This window comes from Lygodium microphyllum, chromosome 6 (genome assembly GCF_053477565.2).
Source record: "Lygodium microphyllum isolate KBCC chromosome 6, Lygodium_microphyllum_v1.1.10, whole genome shotgun sequence".
NCBI classification, from domain to species: domain Eukaryota; kingdom Viridiplantae; phylum Streptophyta; class Polypodiopsida; order Schizaeales; family Lygodiaceae; genus Lygodium; species Lygodium microphyllum.
In genome coordinates this window covers 45,595,595-45,618,019 of record NC_141140.1, presented here as the reverse complement: position 1 = coordinate 45,618,019, position 22,425 = coordinate 45,595,595, and the positions used below count along the sequence as shown (strand labels likewise).

Below are 22,425 nucleotides of genomic sequence, written 5' to 3'. Positions count from 1 at the left end.
TAAAAGCTAGCACATGATGTAAAATGTACATTAACCTAGAACCATCAATGGCATGTATACATTCACGAATCACAATATGGGTAAGCACCTGGGCTTGCAATCTCTTCCTTTATAATGATACTTTTGATATAACTTGCACTTTTTATTACCAATTTCCCGCATGCATCCTCAGCTAATCCATGGCAACCTTAAAACTAATTTAAATGGACCTGTCATTCTTCTAAATGCTTTACTTGAGGGTTCTGCCTTAGCAGATCTCAAATTTATACTTGCAATGCTATCATAAATAATGGTAAATCATAACACGAAAAAGAGTAACTACGTCAACACTTTAATATACTTGCAATGCTATCATAAATAATGGTAAATCACAACAAGGAAAAGAGTAACTATGTCAACACTTTAACATGATGATGTCCATTGTTCCTAAGATTTGATGTGCAATGTAGCCTATATTTCTTTACCTCCTTATATACACTCTTGTAAAATTCAGCAGGTGGCAGCAGAGCTTCTGACATCGTAAAATTAACATTCCCCTGATTGAATAACAACATTACTAAATCATAAAAAATCATTATGTTCCTATACCATTGAGACATTATGTGCTCATCAAAATCATGCGACTAACAAGGTAGACTTACAAGAATGTCCTTGAGTTCCAATATGAAAGTAGGAAGGTCAACACTCTCATTCAGACGCTGCAAGTCAACAGAAGCAAATTATTATTGCACGGAACTGAATCCCTTTTTTACGTAGATAACTTTGAGCACTTACATGCCATACACAAATTGAGTTTATGGACCTTCCTTCTACTGGAATTAATGATGTAATCTGCTCTTTGAGACATATGAAACTCATGCAAGTTGTCTCCAACTTCTTAAACACTAACCTCCAAAAACCACTTGTGAGCTTTGTATCCTTATTGCCAACCATGTAAAAGGCAACCCGTACAATCTATCCACAATTAGCCCATAAACTGATGAGCAAACAGTTGCAGTTATATCATTGCGTGTTGATATGTCAATCTATGAACAGCAATCCGAAATAGCATCATGACACCCCTGAGTTCTAGGGATTAACTATAACGTCCACCTAAATACTTTCCCTTTGTATTACTTGGGATCTCTAAAGGAGGTAACATTTCATCCTGATGGCCCAGCCAGGAACAATGGAGGAAACTGTCAAACACAGAAATTCCAGAGCAGACAATGAATGCAAAAGACAAACACAGCAGCAGAAGGTGACATTCATGCTGCACAGAAGCATGTGGCAGTGAAAAGCAGCGGGCTCTAGACTCCTCAGGCAGCTTGCAGCAGCATGGATGCAGAAACACAGCAATAGGGTGCAGGGCAGCAGCTCTTAGGGCCAAACACAGTGGCAAGATGCCAAGGCAGACCTCCTAGGCCCAAATGCAGCTGCAAGATGCAGAGTGGCAACTCCTTGGACCTAACACAGCAATAGGATGGCAGGGTAGCAGCTCCTACAGACATTTCAACTGATGGAAGAAGATGGTGATGAGGATAATGATGATGATGAAGATGAGAATGAGGATGATGATGGTGGCAAGGGCTGATGACAAAGAAGAATGAGGGATTCGGGATGAAAGAGTGGTCCAAGTTCCAACTCATGATCCCCTTTTATACAACTTTGTGAGCTAGTTGTCCAACCAAAAAACTCTGGAGTTTAGTAGTTTGAATGAGTTTTATCTGGATTATGTTTTGGAGTTGTACAAGAGCCAAGAGAAATCAGCCCTTAATTTGAGGTTGACTTCTAGGCTCATTTTGACATAGCTCAACAGGCACCTCTAGATGGGGTGGAGTCCGATGAGTACAATCATGAAATTGGTTACCCTTAAATTGTCTAGCTTTTACATTTGTCATCAATATGGCCCAACTTCTATCAACATGTACAAAACCTTTCTTTTAAGGAATGTATTGCTTTCATCCATGCATGAGGACTTGCCCTTGGAGGACTTTCCTCCCGATCCTTGCAAATCTTCCACTCCCTGGTGTCTCCTTCTTCAAAGAAGTGAAACCAAGGCCCAACCTTCAATACAAGCAAGGGAAATACTCTTCTTAGAGACTTGGTCATGGCACTATGCATAATGCACAAGCCAAACTCAAACTCATAAAAGGTCAGCAAGGTGAGCATAGAAATGACTTGCTACATAGGATTTCAATCATCTTGTTGAGGAAAAAAAGTAGCTTGATTTCGATCCGACTTTGGAGGGCCAATGATCCCCATGCCAACCTATTGTCCATTGGATTTATTTTCTACCAAAATCAGCTAGTTGATGCCCATGTTTGGTCATCTTAATTTTCAGGTTATTCGGTTCCTTGATGTTGGAATTGAGTTCATTGGTGCATTGTACAAGCTCTAGCCGGATAGCGATTAGTGAGGTGAGCCAATGGGAAGATGCAAGGGGAAGTGTTGTAATTGGGAGTGAAATTCTAGAAGTAAAACTCTACATCGACTCAATAATTGTGATAGCATTGAGAATTTCCCATTGGTAGACAAGCTCAAGGTGGGAGATATGAGAGTTTCCCATTTCCATAGGCTCGGAGAGGTGAGAACTTTAGTCTTTTGCATTAAGTTTCACTAGGCAGTGAAGTTTGACCCATTGAAGCAAGTCTTATGATAGAAAGACTTCTTGGCCTTAGCAATGGGACTAGTCATACACTCAATGGATGAAAGCTCAAAAGAGTGGAATACATGTGGGGGATGTTGAACCACTAAAATTAACGCATACATTAATGCCCAATTTAGACTCCTTAAAACAGGCAAAAAAGGCAATTGCCAAAAGTAAAAGGCTTTACTTTTGAGCAATAGGGAAACCAGAAAATCCACTATAAAGGACAAGTTGTGGGCATCCATATTGATCCCTTGATGATTCAACCATCAGCTCTCAAACTCCTCAGTCTGCCCACAACTTGGAGAATGCTGCCACCAGCCATTGGAAATCGCCCTACGTTCTGTAAAGACGAACAAGAGACAATGTACTGCAACCACATCTGCACAAACCAAGCCTTCATAACAACACTCAAAGTAGAGTAGTCAAGCCCTTTCAGTTTATTATTAGTAGAAGAACATGGAGGTGCCATGAGAGTGAAGGAAGAAAGAAGGATAGAGAGAGATCCTGGTATACTTTGTGGTCAAAATCAGCCCAATGAAACTAGAGTTCAGCAGTTCAACAGTTCATACACACCAACACACAAGAGCAGATACAGACTAGAGTAGCAGTAAAGTGAATTTAGTGAAGAATCAGAACAACTGACACATGAGATGCTCTCTAAAACAGAAAATGAAAACAAAGCAAAAGTGCAAGGAGCAGATCAGCAAAAATGTGCATTTACCCAGCCACTGGATTAGGTTAGCCCACAAATGCAGGATCTGTGAAACTTGAGTCTTCAAGACAGTGGGCAACAGCAAACCAGGCCCAGGCAAAGCAGTTCTAGCCCCAAACAACCAACCAGCAAACGATAATACAAGGAAAACAGCTCCAGAGACTGAGGAAATGGTTCGCCCAGCAAGAAGAGAGGTCACCAGCCAGATAGGAAAAGGTACGACACTGAAATGCAGGTTTAGAAAGCTCCAGCAGCAGAAAATGTAGAGGTTTCACAGTACACAAAATCGGCAAACCAGTAACATTAGTCATCTGATACTATGTGAGAATGTGTAGATAATCAGAAGTGGGGAAGAGAAAGCATGAACACTAACAATGAACACAAGAAACTCAAAATGCACAGGCAATGGCTCCATGAGATAAAGCACAAGATGGGCAGTACCATACTAGTAGGGTGCCAACACAATGATGACCAACAACAGTAGTGCCTCCAATCGCCCTCTCTCCAAGGATGCAAGATGATGTGATACAACAACTAAGAGTGGAGTGGAGCACGTGAGTCTCATCCACATGCAAGTGTGGTGGATCTTGAGTGTGGCTTTCTACAAGCACCAATGAAGTCTGACAAATTCAAATCCTAGACCTAGTTTGCTTTTCAAGTTCATGATGGCAAGTGTGATAGTGAGCGGTCTTTGCTCCTAGACTATTCCCACACTTTAGTGATCTTGAACAAAGGCATGGAATCCATGGTCATGATATGCTTTCTACAAAGCGGATTCATGCCAAGCATTGAGATTCAGCTATTTCCACACTCTATGATCAAGGATTGGTGTGATCAACATTGATATCAGTGTCTTTCCAAGGCACCTTGGTGGTGGCTTGATCACTCACTACTTGGGTATCCATGGTCCTATCTCATTGTAATAAGTTGTATGTACTATGGTGGTTCATCATTGTAAATATTATTGTACTCATCGCCCATGATTTGAGAGAGGGTAATATTACATTTCATGGATCTAGGGGCACATTATTTGAGTGCATTGTGTTTTTGAATGGATGGCACATTTTATCTGGCCGACCTATATTTATGGCCTTCTTAATTGTTGACTGATCTAATCATTGTATTGCTTTATTTCAGCGTATTTATAGGCCAGCTCTCCTCAATCTCATAATATACGTGCACACTACATCCTGCTGGAAAGATGGAAACTGGGAGCACTCTGCTAGTTGCCCACATCCTATACCTTTGTACACACTCTTGTGCTTTGGTTTATGGATACAGTTTCCCACGTTTATTATTCTAAGTTCATGTGTTCTTGATCTTCTGTTCAGTTCTTTGTGTTTACGGCAGCTTCATCATTTTGGTTCTGTTGCTCCACATTCATCTAACATGAGAAGCTCCAAGAATACCAACTGTGAAGTCTGCTACACTTGGGCGACAGGGCACCTAAGCAAGAATCAAAGCTAACAAAAATCATCGAGAAGTATTTGAAGAGGATCTAAAATGGGTAGACATAGGAGCAGGAAACTGCCCTCTTTTAGAATCCCTCTAGTTGATGCAAAAGTGTCTCTCTTTTTCTTTTCTTTGTTGGAAAAGAGGGTGGTTGGGAGGATCTGTTCGGTTGTGTTGCATCTTGAAATTGGGTTACTCCAATCATGAAACTGAGTGTCTGTCCTATCCAAGTCTACTCCACGAATTCAACAAAGGAGTACACGGTCAGTAGGCTAAGGAAGCCTCGGACTTTGAACGTAGATTGTATCCAACGCAGAGTTTCATCTATATGACAGCATGCTTCCGAGCTGCAACCATCCCAACCAGACATTGACCGCCCTTGGTTCAAAAAAAATATGACAGCTTGTTTCCGAGTTTACTGTCTCTGGCAACCATCCCAGCCAGAGATCGGCCACCCTTGATTCAAAAAACGGCCCTTGCAATGTTTCAAAATAAGACATATTTGACATTTGACATGTACAGCTGAACATCAGCAGTTCCAATGCATATAATACCTGTGTCTTGTACGATCAGTTATATGTAACAATAGCAATACGAATGCCAAAGGTCGAGAAAGAAGCATACCTTCTGCAAGAGAGAATCAAAGCCTGACAGCAAATGCCTGGTTTCTGAGTCGCACTGAATTCTGGCATTTCGGAGAGAAGCTTCTTGATCCACGGGTGATGGCACGTTATAGAAACTAAATGCAAATTCCTTCCCCTGCATTTGAGGATTTTTCGAGCATTAAGACTCTTCTGGCTGGCTACGAGAAGGACTAAACATGGCACGCTGATTATGCTTACCCGGACGCTGAAGCTGGTGTAGAAGGAAGTGAGGTCAGGGTCGAGAGGTAACAGAACAAGCTCGTGACCCGGAAACATAGTGTGAAAAACAGATATTCATCAGCAATCCATCAGCTTTGGATGCATGCAGGTGTTATGGCAAGCTGTGCAAAACCACCTCGAAAACACTAGCCTTAGACGCGAAAATATGTTGTGATATGAAATGTGACCGAGTATTTGAGCAACTTGGCCTAGTTTCATAACTCAGAACCACTAAAATGACCTTCGTTACATGGTTGACTCACATACTAAGGTTTTGGCCTTACGACTTGCCCTGTGAACAATTTTATATGAAATAATGTGTTTTTGGAAGTAGAAGAAGAAATCATAATAGGTGCAACATGTCATGCACACCAAAATATCAGGATATGCAGAATCGCAAGTCCAAGCAAACCAACTGACTACAATCTGAGTCCACAAGACCAAATGATAGCTAAAATAGCATCAATAACCTAACATTGAGACAAATGCATGCCAAGCAACCAAGATACAATTAATTGCAAGGCTAAAATTTGCAAAACCAAGTGCTAACCACAAACAACAATGACAATATCAAAATAGCTCGAGCACTCTTTAGTGCATACCAATTTTTTGTAATTCTTTTTTGGAAATGTTCGACTACTAAACTCAAGTAAAATAACCTTAAAAAAGCACCTATCTTGTTTTAAAGTGTGAGGCTGATTCTAGCTCAATTAACCTTAATCTAAATGTTACATAAATGGGTTTTTATGATGATAAAATGGATGCTTTGTAGCTTCCAAAAGAATTAAAAATATAATAGGAATAAATCCATAGAGATCACTATCTTAGCAAACCATCAAGGTTCTCTCTCTTTCTTTTTCATTGTTATTAAATTATAATAGGCCCCCTACTTAAAGGCCCTACTTAAACCCCTTACTTAGGCCTGATGCTTTTGGAAAGTAGGCCCACTACTTTCAAATGACAAGGTGCCCCCTTCTTCTTAAACAAGCCATGTGCTCACATACATTAAAATCATGTACAAAACCTCTTTCTGAGCATCCAAATCCAAGCTATTCTACTTCCAATCTAGCCACTAATGGCTATCAAAATACAACCAAATCGGGCTATTGCTATTAGAGTGAAGTAAATGTGGAAGGATATGATCGCACTAAAAGAATGAAGTGACAATGAACAAAAGAGCAAGAGAGAGAAAAAGATAGAAGAACATAGAAGATTACAATGAATGTATACCAAATGCAGAAGTAGTATGTACAAAGGGCTATGATGAATAGCTAGATGAAGAACTCTCTCTCTCTCTCTCTCTCTCTCTCTCTCTCTCTCTCTCTCTCTCTCTCTCTCTCTCTCTCTCTCTCTCTCTCTCTCTCTCTCTCTATATATATATATATATATATATATATATATATATATATATATATATATATATATATATATATATAAGTGAATGTGACCAGGGGTAAGCCTTTCCTAAATAGGGAAAAAGTAATGAAAAAATAGATCATGTTAGCTAGTCTAAAATTGGTCGATTGCTACTCGAAAAGGCTGATTGTATTAAAAAATGATGCATGAATTGCATGGCATATCTGCTCCACTTGCTCCCCTCCTAAATGCACTATATGGTCTACACTAATTATTATCCAAAATTGTTGCCTGAACCTATACACAGTAATGCTACACAAAATACTCTAATCTATCTTGACTATGCTTGTGCCCATCCTAGAGATGACCAAACCTCTAACACCCCCTCTCAAATCCTAAATGCGACCTACAACTAAGGGATCTAGAATGCTAACAAAGAATGGCTTGAGGAAGTGCCTTAGTAAACAAATCCACCACATTATCTCTTATCTTATAATACTCCATGTCAATAGTCCTATCTAATATATATAAAGTATAATAGGATGAGAAAAGACATCATCTCATCCAACGCCCCTCATCTTCTTAAGGAAGGCAAAATGTTCGACTAAGAGACTTCTAGTGAGCAAATCTACAAGATTTTGGTCAATTGAGATTTTTACAAGCTCAATAGACTTTATCCTCAACAACCTCTCTAATAAAGTGATAAGGCACCTCAATGTGCTTTATCTTTGCATGAAATACTGGATTCTTGGCCAATTGAATAACACTCATAGAATCTGAATGAAATGTAGGAAATCAATAATACTAAAGTCTGCCACCAAATGGCCAAACCAGAGAGCCTCCTTACAAGCCTCGATGGCTGCAATATACTTTGCCTCAGTATTAGATAGGGCCATGCATTTTTGCATTGTGGGCATCCAAGAAACATTACCTCCAACAAAGTTGAAGACATAACTAGAGGTGGACTTCCTATTGGCTATATGTCTTGCATAAGAAGGATAAAACACAGATTTTTAGAAGATTGTGAAAGCTATACCCAAAAACACATAAGCTTTGTATTCCCGAACTTGAGCTACGCTCATCCTGCTAACTTGATTTTGAGTGAGAAAGGTCTTTTGAGTTTTGCGGATGATCTTATGTGGCTGAAGGCGACCTACCTGAACCTACGATGGAGCAAAAGCTGGACTTAATCATGATGCAATTGGATGAAGAACGAAGGGCTAGGCAAGCATTGCAAGTTCAACTGGCAAATTTACAAAGAGCGTCTACCGACAAAGAAGAACCTCAAGCTGAAGATCTTATTCGACGTACCATCGAGGCAACTCTCGAAGCTCAAACCATCCGCAAGGAATCAAAGATAAGTAAAAGACGTTTCAAATTCCGTACTTTCAATGGCATACGAGAAGGAAAAACTGTTCTAGCATTCATTAGTCAGTTTGATGACTATTTCCGTGAGGAAACCTATGCGGAAAAAGATAAAATCAAGTGTGTCACTAATCATTTAGTGGACAGAGCATCTCTTTGGTGGACTGTAGTACGCAAGAGTATAGATTGTCCTACTACTTGGGAGAATTTCAAGAAGAAGTTCGTGCAGAATTTCCTTCCTCCACAATTTCATGAGAAAGCCATTAAGCAATGGGATCTTCTTCAGCAACATGATCATGAGCCTATTCCTCAGTACACGGAGCATTTTTTGGAATGCACTACCCCAGTTACGCATGCTTGAAGACGTGCTTGAAGCGACACACAAGCGCAAGTATATGTCTGGACTTCTTAGGCATTACTACGCTGAAGTTAACATGTTCAAGCCTGCTACTCTTGAAGACGCCATTTCACTAGCTCATGACACTGAAGATAACCTACGAGGTAGAGACAGACGTCCACAGCAATTCCAATCCAATGGTAACTATGGATCTAAGCAATTCAATTCCAACTTTAGAAGATTTAATCCAGGTCGTTTCTCTTCATCATCTTTCCGTAAAAATTGGGCAAAACCACCTACATTACCATCTAATGTCAATCAAAACCCTAAGCCTATTCCACAGCCAAATCCTAATGTACCTAGACTTCCTGCCATTGCAAACAATGTAACCAAAGCCAAACCTATAGTATGCTATAAATGCCACCAGCCTGGACATCTAGCAGCAAATTGTCATTCAAAGAAGCCACCTGCCCATATCAACTACCTTGGAGCAATGGACGAAGACGAACATGAAGATATGCATGATTTCACAGAAGATGAGGACGTCACTACTACTACTTCGGATACTTTACCAGGTATGCCAACTCCACATTCTTTATTGACTATGAAATGTTTGGTGCATGGAAAGGAAAAGATTATTTTGCATGATGATGGTAGCACTCATGATTTTATTTCAGCAAAATTAGTAAAAGAATTGAAGTTACAGACTGTACCTACGCATTATCGTATTAAAGCAGCATTCTTAGGCACTAGGTATAATGGTACACAGGAAGTGCATGACTTAGAGATTCAAATTGGTCAATACACTAAAATAAGAAATTTCCTAGTTGTTCCATTACAGTCGAGTGACATTATTTTAGGTATGCCTTGGCGTCACCAGCATAACCCAGATATAGACTATTCCACACATTCAATGAATATTAATTTTCAAGGAAAATCTATTACATTATATGGTATGCATGTATCTAATGTTTTTCCACTGCTTTTGCATACTCAAGCTAAACGTGCATTATGCAAGAGTAGTAAATCCTATCTCATTTGGGTGAATGAACTGCAAGTAAAAGATAATCATATGCACCCTAGGCATAAAGAATTTCTTGCACATTTTAAAGACTGTTTTGCCGAAGATATACCACTTGGTTTACCTCCTTCACGTCTAGAAGACCATAAAATAGATTTGATCCCTGGGACACAACCACCTTGCAAAGCACCATATAGGCATAACCAGATAGAGCAAAAAGAAATTCAGAGTCAAGTTGAGGAATTACTAAATAGAGGATTGATTAGACCTAGTAGTTCTCCATTTGGTGCACCTATTCTGTTAGTCAAGAAAAAGAATAATACCTATCGTATGTGCATTGACTATCGAGCTTTAAATAAGATCACTGTAAAGAATAGGTATCCCATTCCTAGAGTTGATGACCTTATGGACAAACTGCAAGGATCTGCTATATTTAGTAAAATAGACCTTAAGTCTGGATATCATCAGGTGAGACTAGATACGTCAGAGATATTCAAGACTGCATTTAGGACACAGTTTGATCATTACAAATTTTTAGTGATGCCATTTAGATTGACTAATGCACCTGCTACCTTTAGTGGAATGATGAACTGTATATTTTTGAAATATCAGTATTGTGTAATTGTCTTCTTTGATGATATTTTGGTGTTTAGTCAAAATGAGAAGGAACATTATGAGCATTTGTCATTGGTTTTCCAGTTACTAAAAGATAATCAATTGTATGCAAATCCTGAAAAGAGTGAATTTTTTAAAACAGAAATTGAGTATTTAGGTCATATTGTATCATCTGATGGAATTAAAGTTGATCCTAAGAAAATAGATGCAATATATGAATTGGCTTGTACCTAAAAATGTGCACGAGTTACGCTCATTCCTTGGTCTTGCTAGTTTCTATAGGAAGTTTGTACGTAAATTTTCATTACTTGCTTTACCATTAACCAAACTTCTGAAGAAAGGAATTGCTTATCATTGGTCCGAGAATCAATAGAAATTTTTCATTACTTGCTTTACCATTAACCAAACTTCTGAAGAAAGGAATTGCTTATCATTGGTCCGAGAATCAATAGAAATCCTTTGATTTATTGAAACATGCATTAACCCATGCCCCTGTCCTACAATTGCCTGATTTTAATAGAACATTCTTCCTAGTAGTGACCGATGCTAGTGGATCAGGAATAGGAGCTGTACTTATGCAAGATAATCATCCTATAGCCTATTCTAGTTGTATGCTGAAACCCTCTGAACTGAAATATTCCACATATGACAAAGAATTATTAGTTGTCGTACAAGCATTAAGACAGTGGAAACACTACTTAATGGGTTCAGAATTAAGACCGATTAGCAAAGTATTCGACATTTACTTAGCCAACCCCAAATCTCTGACCGACATATCAAATGGGCCTCCTTTATTCAAAGTTTTCATCCTATCATTCAATATCAACCCGGCAAAGAAAATGTAGTGGCTGATGCATTAAGTAGAAGACCTGCCATTCATAATATCTCTGTTATATCTTTTGATTCTTCGATTGCTATGAAAGATACTTATCATCACGATGTTACTTTTCATGCTGATTGGAATAAATTAGTTCAAAATAACTTGATTCCTATTGATTCATTGTCATATAATGATGGATTTATGTTTTATGAAAAGAGATTGTGTGTTACAATTCCATTCCGATCTTTTGTTTTGAATGAGATTCATTGTCCTCCATATCAAGGTCATAGAGGTATCATATCTACTTTACGTACATTAACTGAAGATTTTTATTGGCCGCATATGGACATTGATGTATCTAACTTTGTTTTTGAATGTTTGATTTGTCAAAGAGTTAAGAGACATCATGGTAAACAGTATGGATTACTTATGCTTTTGTCTATTCCATCTAAACCTTGGGAACAAATTTCTATGGATTTTATTACTGGTTTACCTAATACTAAATCTAACCATGATATGATTTGGACAGTAGTAGATAGATTTAGTAAACAAGCATATTTCATTCCATGTAAGAAAACTTTAACAGCATCACAAGCAGCACAATTGTTTTTGAAAACTGTTTTCACTAACCATGGATTGCCAAAAGTTATTATTTAATATCGTGATTCTAGATTTTGTAACAACTTTTGGATTACTCTGTTTGCTAACCTAGGCACAAAGATTGATTTCTCATCTGCATTTCATCTGAAACTAATGGACAAATAGAAGCCAATAATAGCACTATTTTAGATCTCTTACGTGCATATACTATTTCTAAACCTCAGACATGAGACACACATTTGCATTTATTACAGTTTGCATATAACAATACACCACACACATCTACAAAGAAAGCACCGTTTGAAGTGATTTATGGATATAGATTATCTACACCTGTTGCATCTTTGTCAAATAGAATTAAGAGTGCTGATGATATTGCTAGTATGCATAATACTATTTTTGATGAGGTTAAAGATATGATTGCTAAAGCCTAGCAATCATATACCAAACAAGCTAATAAGAAAAGACAAGCGATGAATTTCAAAGTTGATGACTATGTTTGGTTGAGAATAGAAAAACGTAGACTACAAAGTGTAGATAGACATCCAGTTGTGAAATTAGCCCCTAGATTTTATGGACCATTTAGTATCATTCATAAAATTAACGACAATGCATTCAAGTTAGAATTACCACCTCATTGGAAAATTCACAATACGTTTCACATTAGTTTATTGAGACCATTTAGAGGCCAATTACCTGTACACCCTGTTTATGAAAACCCACCTTTGTTAGAGGAAGAGACCAGAAGCTATCATAGACATTGACTTTATGACCACTAGAACTGGCCGAATATATTCTAGATATCTAGTTAAATTTAAGAACCATCCTGTAGAGGAAGCACAATGGATGCACGCTAGAGACTTAAATGCTTTCCCCACTCTGTTAGCTCCACATTGAGATAATAGCAATTGAGGTCAATTGCTATCCCACCCCGGGGGTATGATGCCAGGAGGCATATTTCACGGTGGATTCCGTGCCACGGTGGATTCCATAAACTTTGATGACCGGGGCTCATACACAAAGTGGATTCTTTGTGCGAGAAGTTGATGGGGACGCCTGTCCTTTTCGGGCGTTTCATTAATTTAGTGTGTACATGGGTGATTCCATAGCGGGTGATTCCGCAAAATGCATATTAAATTAATAAACGTTTATGAGTTTAGAGTGCGCACTCGTAATAAATTAAGGTTAGGATTTATTTCTAACCAGTTGATTTATTTATGTAGCTGAAGACTGCTAGGTATTCACTTTTGTCGGTTTAATTGTATTAACGATTGTGAATGCTTCAGTTGATGTGTAGAGATAGCAGCAGTGGCAGAGGAAAGCATTGGAGGATAGCGAGTATTCGATTTATGGATTATATTTTGATAGGCACCACGCCTATATTTTGTCACGCCTATTTATTGAGGCATCTGATATTTATTATTATTTTGTATGCGCATGGACGCACGATTATGTTATTTCTATTTGGACATTGTGTTGGGCGTGCCAGACTCTTTGGGCACCGTTCATTAGCTTTATTCCTATTTTTGTGTTAAAGCAAACTCAAAAGCTAAAAGCTTGCTATTTTGTAATTTGGGCTATTATTTGAGCTTGAAGATGAATAATACATAATATACATGCTTTGTGGAGCGCTCACACAAGGCATGGGGGGAGATTGCACCCAATTGGTCTCTTGCTCTTGTCGTTCATGCTTTTTACCTTGTAATTTGTGCAAAAACTAGAGTTCTATTGTTCTTGGGGACATTCCGGCATTCACTACGCGAGCGTATAGCAACCGATCCGCACACCAGTGGTATCAGAGCGAAGCTGAGATCAAGAGCTTCCAATCGCTACCCATCTCGTGCGAAGACGGAGCTCCTGGAACGATCGGACTTTACGGTCAATCTTGTCGCGAACCGTCGATACAGGCAGACTTCTGGCGATCAAGAACCCCTGTTTCCATCATTGGATCGTGAAGGACCGGTCTACAGAGGCGGAGGACCACTCCTACATCCTCACATACAAGTCGTCAAAAACCAGTGAGATAAACTCCATACCTAACAAGCTTAAAAGCTTTTCCTTTTAATAAGCTTAGTATTGAAGCTTATAAGCTTTAAGAAGCTTAAAAGCTTCAAAATCATCACGCGAGATATCAGAGGACGTCGCGGATTTTTCCGCGGCGTAAAAAAACGACACCCCCCCCCCCCCCCCCGCCCCCCCACGATTTCACAATTTTATTAACTAAGCTTAAAAGCTTAGTTACCTAAGTCACAGGTCATATAAGCCTCTCAGATTCAGCAAGTACTGCAAGTCTGCAAAGTTCAGATTCAGCAAATATCTCAAGTCTAAATTCTGCAAGTTCCATAAATCGACTAAGTTTTGCAAGTCTGCAACTCTGCAAGTCATACAAGTCAACTGGAGTCAGAACTGACTTGTGCTTAAAACTCATAGAAGGGTTGTTCCTGCGCAGAAACTCCGAACTGCAAAGTTGTTCATTGGAAGGTACTCTATCCATACGCAGGTTTGCTGAAGTATTTTCAGCATATGAAGAAGGATAAAACACAGATTTTTAGAAGATTGTGAAAGCTATACCCAAAAACACATAAGCTTTGTATTCCCGAACTTGAGCTACGCTCATCCTGCTAACTTGATTTTGAGTGAGAAAGGTCTTTTGAGTTTTGCAGGATGAGGAACCACATATGGATGATCTTATGTGGCTGAAGGCGACCTACCTGAACCTACGATGGAGCAAAAGCTGGACTTAATCATGATGCAATTGGATGAAGAACGAAGGGCTAGGCAAGCATTGCAAGTTCAACTGGCAAATTTACAAAAAGCGTTTACCGACAAAGAAGAACCTCAAGCTGAAGATCTTATTCGACGTACAATCGACGCAACTCTCGAAGCTGAAACCATCCGCAAGGAATCAAAGATAAGTAAAAGAAGTTTCAAATTCCGTACTTTCAATGGCATACGAGAAGGAAAAACTGTTCTAGCATTCATTAGTTAGTTTGATGACTATTTCCGTGAGGAAACCTATGCGGAAAAAGATAAAATCAAGTGTGTCACTAATCATTTAGTGGACAGAGCATCTCTTTGGTGGACTGTAGTACGCAAGAGTATAGATTGTCCTGCTACTTGGGAGAATTTCAAGAAGAAGTTCATGCAGAATTTCCTTCCTCCACAATTTCATGAGAAAGCTATTAAGCAATGGGATCTTCTTCAGCAACGGGATCGTGAGCCTATTCCTCAGTACACAAAGCGTTTTTGGAATGCACTACTCCAATTACGCATGCTTGAAGACGTGCCTGAAGCGACACACAAGCGCAAGTATATGTCTAGACTTCTTGGGCATTACTACGCTGAAGTTAACATGTTCAAGTCTGCTACTCTTGAAGACGCCATTTCACTAGCTCATGACACTGAAGATAAGCTACGAGGTAGAGACATACGTCCACAGCAATTCCAATCCAATGGTAACTATGGATCTAAGCAATTCAATTCCAACTTTAGAAGATTTAATCCAGGTCGTTTCTCTTCATCATCTTTCCGTAAAAATTGGACAAAACCACCTACATTACCATCTAATGTCAATCAAAACCCTAAGCCTATTCCACAGCCAAATCCTAATGTACCTAGACTTCCTGCCATTGCAAACAATGTAACCAAAGCCAAACCTATAGTATGCTATAAATGCACCCAGCCTGGACATCTAGCAGCAAATTGTCATTCAAAGAAGCCACCTGCCCATATCAACTACCTTGGAGCAATGGACGAAGACGAACATGAAGATATGCCTGATTTCACAGAAGATGAGGACGACACTACTACTACTTCGGATACTTTACCAGGTATGCCAACTCCACATTCTTTATTGACTATGAAATGTTTGGTGCATGGAAAGGAAAAGATTATTTTGCATGATGACGATAGCACTCATGATTTTATTTCAGCAAAATTAGTAAAAGAATTGAAGTTACAGACTGTACCTATGCATTATCGTATTAAAGCAGCATTCTTAGGCACTAGGTATAATGGCACACAGGAAGTGCATGACTTAGAGATTCAAATTGGTCAATACACTGAAAGAAGAAATTTCCTAGTTGTTCCATTACAGTCGAGTGACATTATTTTTGGTATGCCTTGGCGTCACCAGCATAACCCAGATATAGACTATTCCACACATTCAATGAATATTAATTTTCAAGGAAAATTCTATTACATTATATGGTATGCATGCATCTAATGTTTTTCCACTGCTTTTGCATACTCAAGCTAAACGTGCATTATGCAAGAGTAGTAAAGCCTATCTCATTTGGGTGCATGAACTGCAAGTAAAAGATAATCATATGCACCCTAGGCATAAAGAATTTCTTGCACATTTTAAAGACTGTTTTGCCGAAGATCTACCACCTGGTTTACCTCCTTCACGTCCAGAAGACCATAAAATAGATTTGATCCCTAGCACACAACCACCTTGCAAAGCACCATAGGCATAACCAGATAGAGCAAAAAGAAATTCAGAGTCAAGTTGAGGAATTACTAAATAGAGGATTGATTAGACCTAGTAGTTCTCCATTTGGTGCACCTGTTCTGTTAGTCAAGAAAAAGAATAATACCTATCTTATGTGCATTGACTATCGAGCTTTAAATAAGATCACTGTAAAGAATAGGTATCCCATTCCTAGAGTTGATGACCTTATGGACAAACAGCAAGGATCTGCTATATTTAGTAAAATAGACCTTAAGTCTGATTATCATCAGGTGAGACTAGATACGTCAGACATATTCAAGACTGCATTTAGGACACAGTTTGGTCATTACGAATTTTTAGTGATGCCATTTGGATTGACTAATGCACCTGCTACGTTTAGTAGAATGATGAACCGTATATTTTTGAAATATCAGTATTGTGTAATTGTCTTCTTTGATGATATTTTGGTGTTTAGTCAAAATGAGAAGGAACATTATGAGCATTTGTCATTGGTTTTCCAGTTACTAAAAGATAATCAATTGTATGCAAATCCTAAAAAGAGTGAATTCTTTAAAACAGAAATTGAGTATTTAGGTCATATTGTATCATATGATGGAATTAAAGTTGATCCTAAGAAAATAGATGCAATATATGAATTGGCCTGTACCTAAAAATGTGCACGAGTTACGCTCATTCCTTGGTCTTGCTAGTTTCTATAGGAAGTTTGTACGTAAATTTTCATTACTTGCTTTACCATTAACCAAACTTCTGAAGAAAGGAATTGCTTATCATTGGTCCGAGAATCAACAGAAATCCTCTGATTTATTGAAACATGCATTAACCCATGCCCCTATCCTACAGTTGCCTGATTTTAATAGACCATTCTTCCTAGTAGTGACTGATGCTAGTGGATCAGGAATAGGAGCTGTACTTATGCAAGATAATCATCCTATAGCCTATTCTAGTTGTAAGCTGAAACCCTCTGAACTGAAATATTCCACATATGACAAATAATTATTAGTTGTTGTACAAGCATTAAGACAGTGGAGACACTACTTAATGGGTTCAGAATTAAGACCGATTAGCAAAGTATTCGACATTTACTTAGCCAACCCCAAATCTCTGACCGACATATCAAATGGGCCTCCTTTATTCAAAGTTTTTATCTTATCATTCAATATCAACCCGGCAAAGAAAATGTAGTGGCTGATGCATTAAGTAGAAGACATGCCATTCATAATATTTCTGTTATATCTTTTGATTCTTTGATTGCTATGAAAGATACTTATCATCATGATGTTACTTTTCATGCTGATTGGAATAAATTAGTTCAAAATAACTTGATTCCTATTGATTCATTGTCATATAATGATGGATTTATGTTTTATGAAAAGAGATTGTGTGTTACAATTCCATTCCGATCTTTTGTTTTGAATGAGATTCATTGTCCTCCATATCAAGGTCATAGAGGTATCATATCTACTTTACGTACATTAACTGAAGATTTTTATTGGCCGCATATGGACATTGATGTATCTAACTTTGTTTCTGAATGTTTGATTTGTCAAAGAGTTAAGAGACATCATGGTAAACAGTATGGATTACTTATGCTTTTGTCTATTCCATCTAAACCTTGGGAACAAATTTCTATGGATTTTATTACTGGTTTACCTAATACTAAATCTAACCATGATATGATTTGGACAGTAGTAGATAGATTTAGTAAACAAGCATATTTCATTCCATGTAAGAAAACTTTAACAGCATCACAAGCAGCACAATTGTTTTTGAAAACTGTTTTCACTAACCATGGATTGCCAAAAGTTATTATTTAAGATCGTGATTCTAGATTTTGTAACAACTTTTGGATTACTCTGTTTGCTAACCTAGGCACAAAGATTGATTTCTCATCTGCATTTCATCTGAAACTAATGGACAAACAGAAGCCACTAATAGCACTATTTTAGATCTCTTACGTGCATATACTATTTCTAAACCTCAGACATGAGACACACATTTGCATTTATTACAGTTTGCATATAACAATACACCACACACATCTACAAAGAAAGCACCGTTTGAAGTGATTTATGGATATAGATTATCTACACCTGTTGCATCTTTGTCAAATAGAATTAAGAGTGCTGATGATATTGCTAGTATGCATAATACTATTTTTGATGAGGTTAAAGATATGATTGCTAAAGCCCAGCAATCATATACCAAACAAGCTAATAAGAAAAGACAAGCGATGAATTTCAAAGTTGATGACTATGTTTGGTTGAGAATAGAAAAACGTAGACTACAAAGTGTAGATAGACATCCAGTTGTGAAATTAGCCCCTAGATTCTATGGACCATTCAGGATCATTCATAAAATTAACGACAATGCATTCAAGTTAGAATTGCCACCTCATTGGAAAATTCACAACACGTTTCACATTAGTTTATTGAGACCATTTAGAGGCCAATTACCTGTACACCCTGTTTATAAAAACCCACCTTTGTTAGAGGAAGAGACTGAAATACTTGAACCAGAAGCTATCATAGACACTGACTTTATGACCACTAGAACTGGCCGAATATATTCTAGATATCTAGTTAAATTTAAGAACCATCCTGTAGAGGAAGCACAATGGATGCACGCTAGAGACTTAAATGCTTTTCCCACTCTGTTAGCTCCACATTGAGATAATAGCAATTGAGGTCAATTGCTATCCCACCCCGGGGGTATGATGCCAAGAGGCATATTTCACGGTGGATTCCGTGCCACGGTGGATTCCATAAACTTTGATGACCGGGGCTCATACACAAAGTGGATTCTTTGTGCGAGAAGTTGATGGAGACGCCTGTCCTTTTCGGGCGTTTTATTAATTTAGTGTGTACATGGGTGATTCCATAGCGGGTGATTCCGCAAAATGCATATTAAATTAATAAATGTTTATGAGTTTAGAGTGCGCACTCGTAATAAATTAAGGTTAGGATTTATTTCTAACCAGTTGATTTATTTATGTAGCTGAAGACTGCTAGGTATTCACTTTTGTCAGTTTAATTGTATTAACGATTGTGAATGCTTCAGTTGATGTGTAGAGATAGCAGCAGTGGCAGAGAAAAGCATTGGAGGATAGCGAGTATTCGATTTATGGATGATATTTTGATAGGCGCCACGCCTATATTTTGTCACGCGTATTTATTGAGGCATTTGATATTTATTATTATTTTGTATGCGCATGGGTCACGATTATGTTATTTCTATTTGGACATTGTGTTGGGCGTGCCAGACTCTTTGGGCACCGTCCATTCGCTTTATTCCTATTTTTGTGTTAAAGCAAACTCAAAAGCTAAAAGCTTGCTATTTTGTAACTTGGGCTATTATTTGAGCTTGAAGATGAATAATACATAAAATACATGCTTTGTGGAGCGCTCACACAAGGCATGGGGGGAGATTGCACCCAATTGGTCTCTTGCTCTTGTCGTTCATGCTTTTTACCTTGTAATTTGTGCAAAAACTAGAGTTCTATTGTTCTTGGGGACCTTCCGGCATTCACTACGCGAGCGTACAACAACTGATCCGCGCATCAGTGGTATCAGAGCGAAGCTGAGATCAAGAGCTTCCAATCGCTACCCATCTCGTGCGAAGACGGAGCTCCTGGAATGATCGGACTCTACGGTCAATCTTCGCGAACCGTCGATACAGGCAGACTTCTGGGGATCAAGAATCCCTGTTTCCATCATTGGATCGCGAAGGACCGGTCTACAGAGGCGGAGGACCACTCCTACATCCTCACATACAAGTCGTCAAAAACCAGTGAGATAAACTCCATAGCTAACAAGCTTAAAAGCTTTTCCTTTTAATAAGCTTAGTATTGAAGCTTATAAGCTTTAAGAAGCTTAAAAGCTTCAAAATCATCACGCGAGATATCAGAGGACGTCCCGGATTTTTTGGCGGCGTAAAAAAACGGCCCCGCCTCCCCCACGATTTCACGATTTTATTAACTAAGCTTAAAAGCTTTGTTACCTAAGTCACAGGTCATATAAGCCTCTCAGATTTAGCTAGTACTGCAAGTCTGCAAAGTTCAGATTCAGCAAGTCTCTCAAGTCTAAATTCTGCAAGTTCCATAAATCGACTAAGTTCTGCAAGTCTGCAACTCTGCAAGTCACATAAGTCTGCAACTCTGCAAGTCAGACAAGTCAACTGGAGTCAGAACTGACTTGTGCTTAAAACTCATAGAAGGGCTGTTCCTGCGCAGAAACTCCGAACTGCAAAGTTGTTCATTGGAAGGTACTCTACCCATACGCAGGTTTGCTGAAGTATTTTCAGCATATGAAGAAGGATAAAACACAGATTTTTCGAAGATTGTGAAAGCTATACCCGAAAACACATAAGATTTGTATTCCCGAACTTGAGCTACGCTCATCCTGCTAACTTGATTTTGAGTGAGAAAGGTCTTTTGAGTTTTGCAGGATGAGGAACCACATATGGATGATCTTATGTGGCTGAAGGCGACCTACCTGAACCTACGATGGAGCAAAAGCTGGACTTAATCATGATGCAATTGGATGAAGAACGAAGGGCTAGGCAAGCATTGCAAGTTCAACTGGCAAATTTACAAAGAGCGTTTACTGACAAAGAAGAACCTCAAGCTGAAGATCTTATTCGACGTACCATCGACACAACTCTCGAAGCTGAAACCATCCTCAAGGAATCAAAGATAAGTAAAAGAAGTTTCAAATTCCGTACTTTCAATGGCATACGAGAAGGAAAAACTGTTCTAGCATTCATTAGTCAGTTTGATGACTATTTCCGTGAGGAAACCTATGCGGAAAAAGATAAAATCAAGTGTGTCACTAATCATTTAGTGGACAGAGCATCTCTTTGGTGGACTATAGTACGCAAGAGTATAGATTATCCTGCTACTTGGGAGAATTTCAAGAAGAAGTTCGTGCAGAATTTCCTTCCTCCACAATTTCATGAGAAAGCTATTAAGCAATGGGATCTTCTTTAGCAACGGGATCGTGAGCCTATTCCTCAGTACACAGAGCGTTTTTGGAATGCACTACTCCAGTTACGCATGCTTGAAGACGTGCCTGAAGCGACACACAAGCGCAAGCATATGTCTGGACTTCTTGGGCATTACTACGCTGAAGTTAACATGTTCAAGTCTGCTACTCTTGAAGACGCCATTTCACTAGCTCATGACACTGAAGATAAGCTACGAGGTAGAGACATACGTCCACAGCAATTCCAATCCAATGGTAACTATGGATCTAAGCAATTCAATTCCAACTTTAGAAGATTTAATCCAGGTCGTTTCTCTTCATCATCTTTCCGTAAAAATTGGACAAAACCACCTACATTACCATCTAATGTCAATCAAAACCCTAAGCCTATTCCACAGCCAAATCCTAATGTACCTAGACTTCCTGCCATTGCAAACAATGTAACCAAAGCCAAACCTATAGTATGCTATAAATGCCACCAGCCTGGACATCTAGCAACAAATTGTCATTCAAAGAAGCCACCTGCCCATATCAACTACCTTGGAGCAATGGACGAAGACGAACATGAAGATATGCTTGATTTCACAGAAGATGAGGACGACACTACTACTACTTCGGATACTTTACCAGGTATGCCAACTCCACATTCTTTATTGACTATGAAATGTTTGGTGCATGGAAAGGAAAAGATTATTTTGCATGATGCCATTGCACACTACAAGTGGCGGACGCCCGTCACAGTCACTTATTCTTTATTGTTTTAGTGACAGTTTGAATAAAGAATGGCCCGGCCACACATGGTGGTTGTTGGAGTTCCCACGCTTGAGTCTCTCTCTCTCTTGGCTCTTGCTCTCCATCCGCCATAGCTCTCACCACCAAGCTTCTTCCTCCTGTTGGGTTCCACTTTCCTTTCAACAATTACTTGCAGAGTCTTGGTTTTATGGTTGGAAGGGTTGATTACAATTTGTTTACTAAAATGACAAATACTCATGATTTTATTTCAGCAAAATTAGTAAAAGAATTGAAGTTACAGACTGTACCTACGCATTATCGTATTAAAGCAGCATTCTTAGGCACTAGGTATAATGGCACACAGGAAGTGCATGACTTAGAGATCCAAATTGGTCAATACACTGAAAGAAGAAATTTCCTAGTTGTTCCATTACAGTCGAGTGACATTATTTTTGGTATGCCTTGGC

At 38.7% G+C, this 22,425-nt stretch overlaps 1 protein-coding gene across 6 annotated transcripts in view; it reads right to left on the bottom strand.

The window, feature by feature from the left end:
* The window catches only part of LOC148034516 (zinc ion binding protein), a 66,597-nt gene extending 60,685 nt beyond the window's left edge, over positions 1-5,912 (bottom strand). For 2 of the 6 annotated variants that reach the window (XR_015691086.1, XM_087679453.1), the window contains exons 1-4: positions 5,639-5,910; positions 5,421-5,555; positions 642-698; positions 465-536 (exon numbers count right to left, since the gene is read on the bottom strand). Coding sequence is in view for 1 of the 6 variants with exons in the window: in XM_087679453.1 (XP_087535579.1) it covers positions 465-536; positions 642-698; positions 5,421-5,555; positions 5,639-5,716 (342 nt within the window). In the remaining 5 variants the exon portion in view is untranslated. Of the gene's footprint in view, positions 1-464; positions 537-641; positions 699-5,420; positions 5,556-5,638 lie in introns of all 6 variants that reach the window. The other 4 variants (XR_015691090.1, XR_015691088.1, XR_015691089.1 and 1 more) reach the window with 3 other exon arrangements.
* Positions 5,913-22,425: the final 16,513 nt, after the last annotated feature.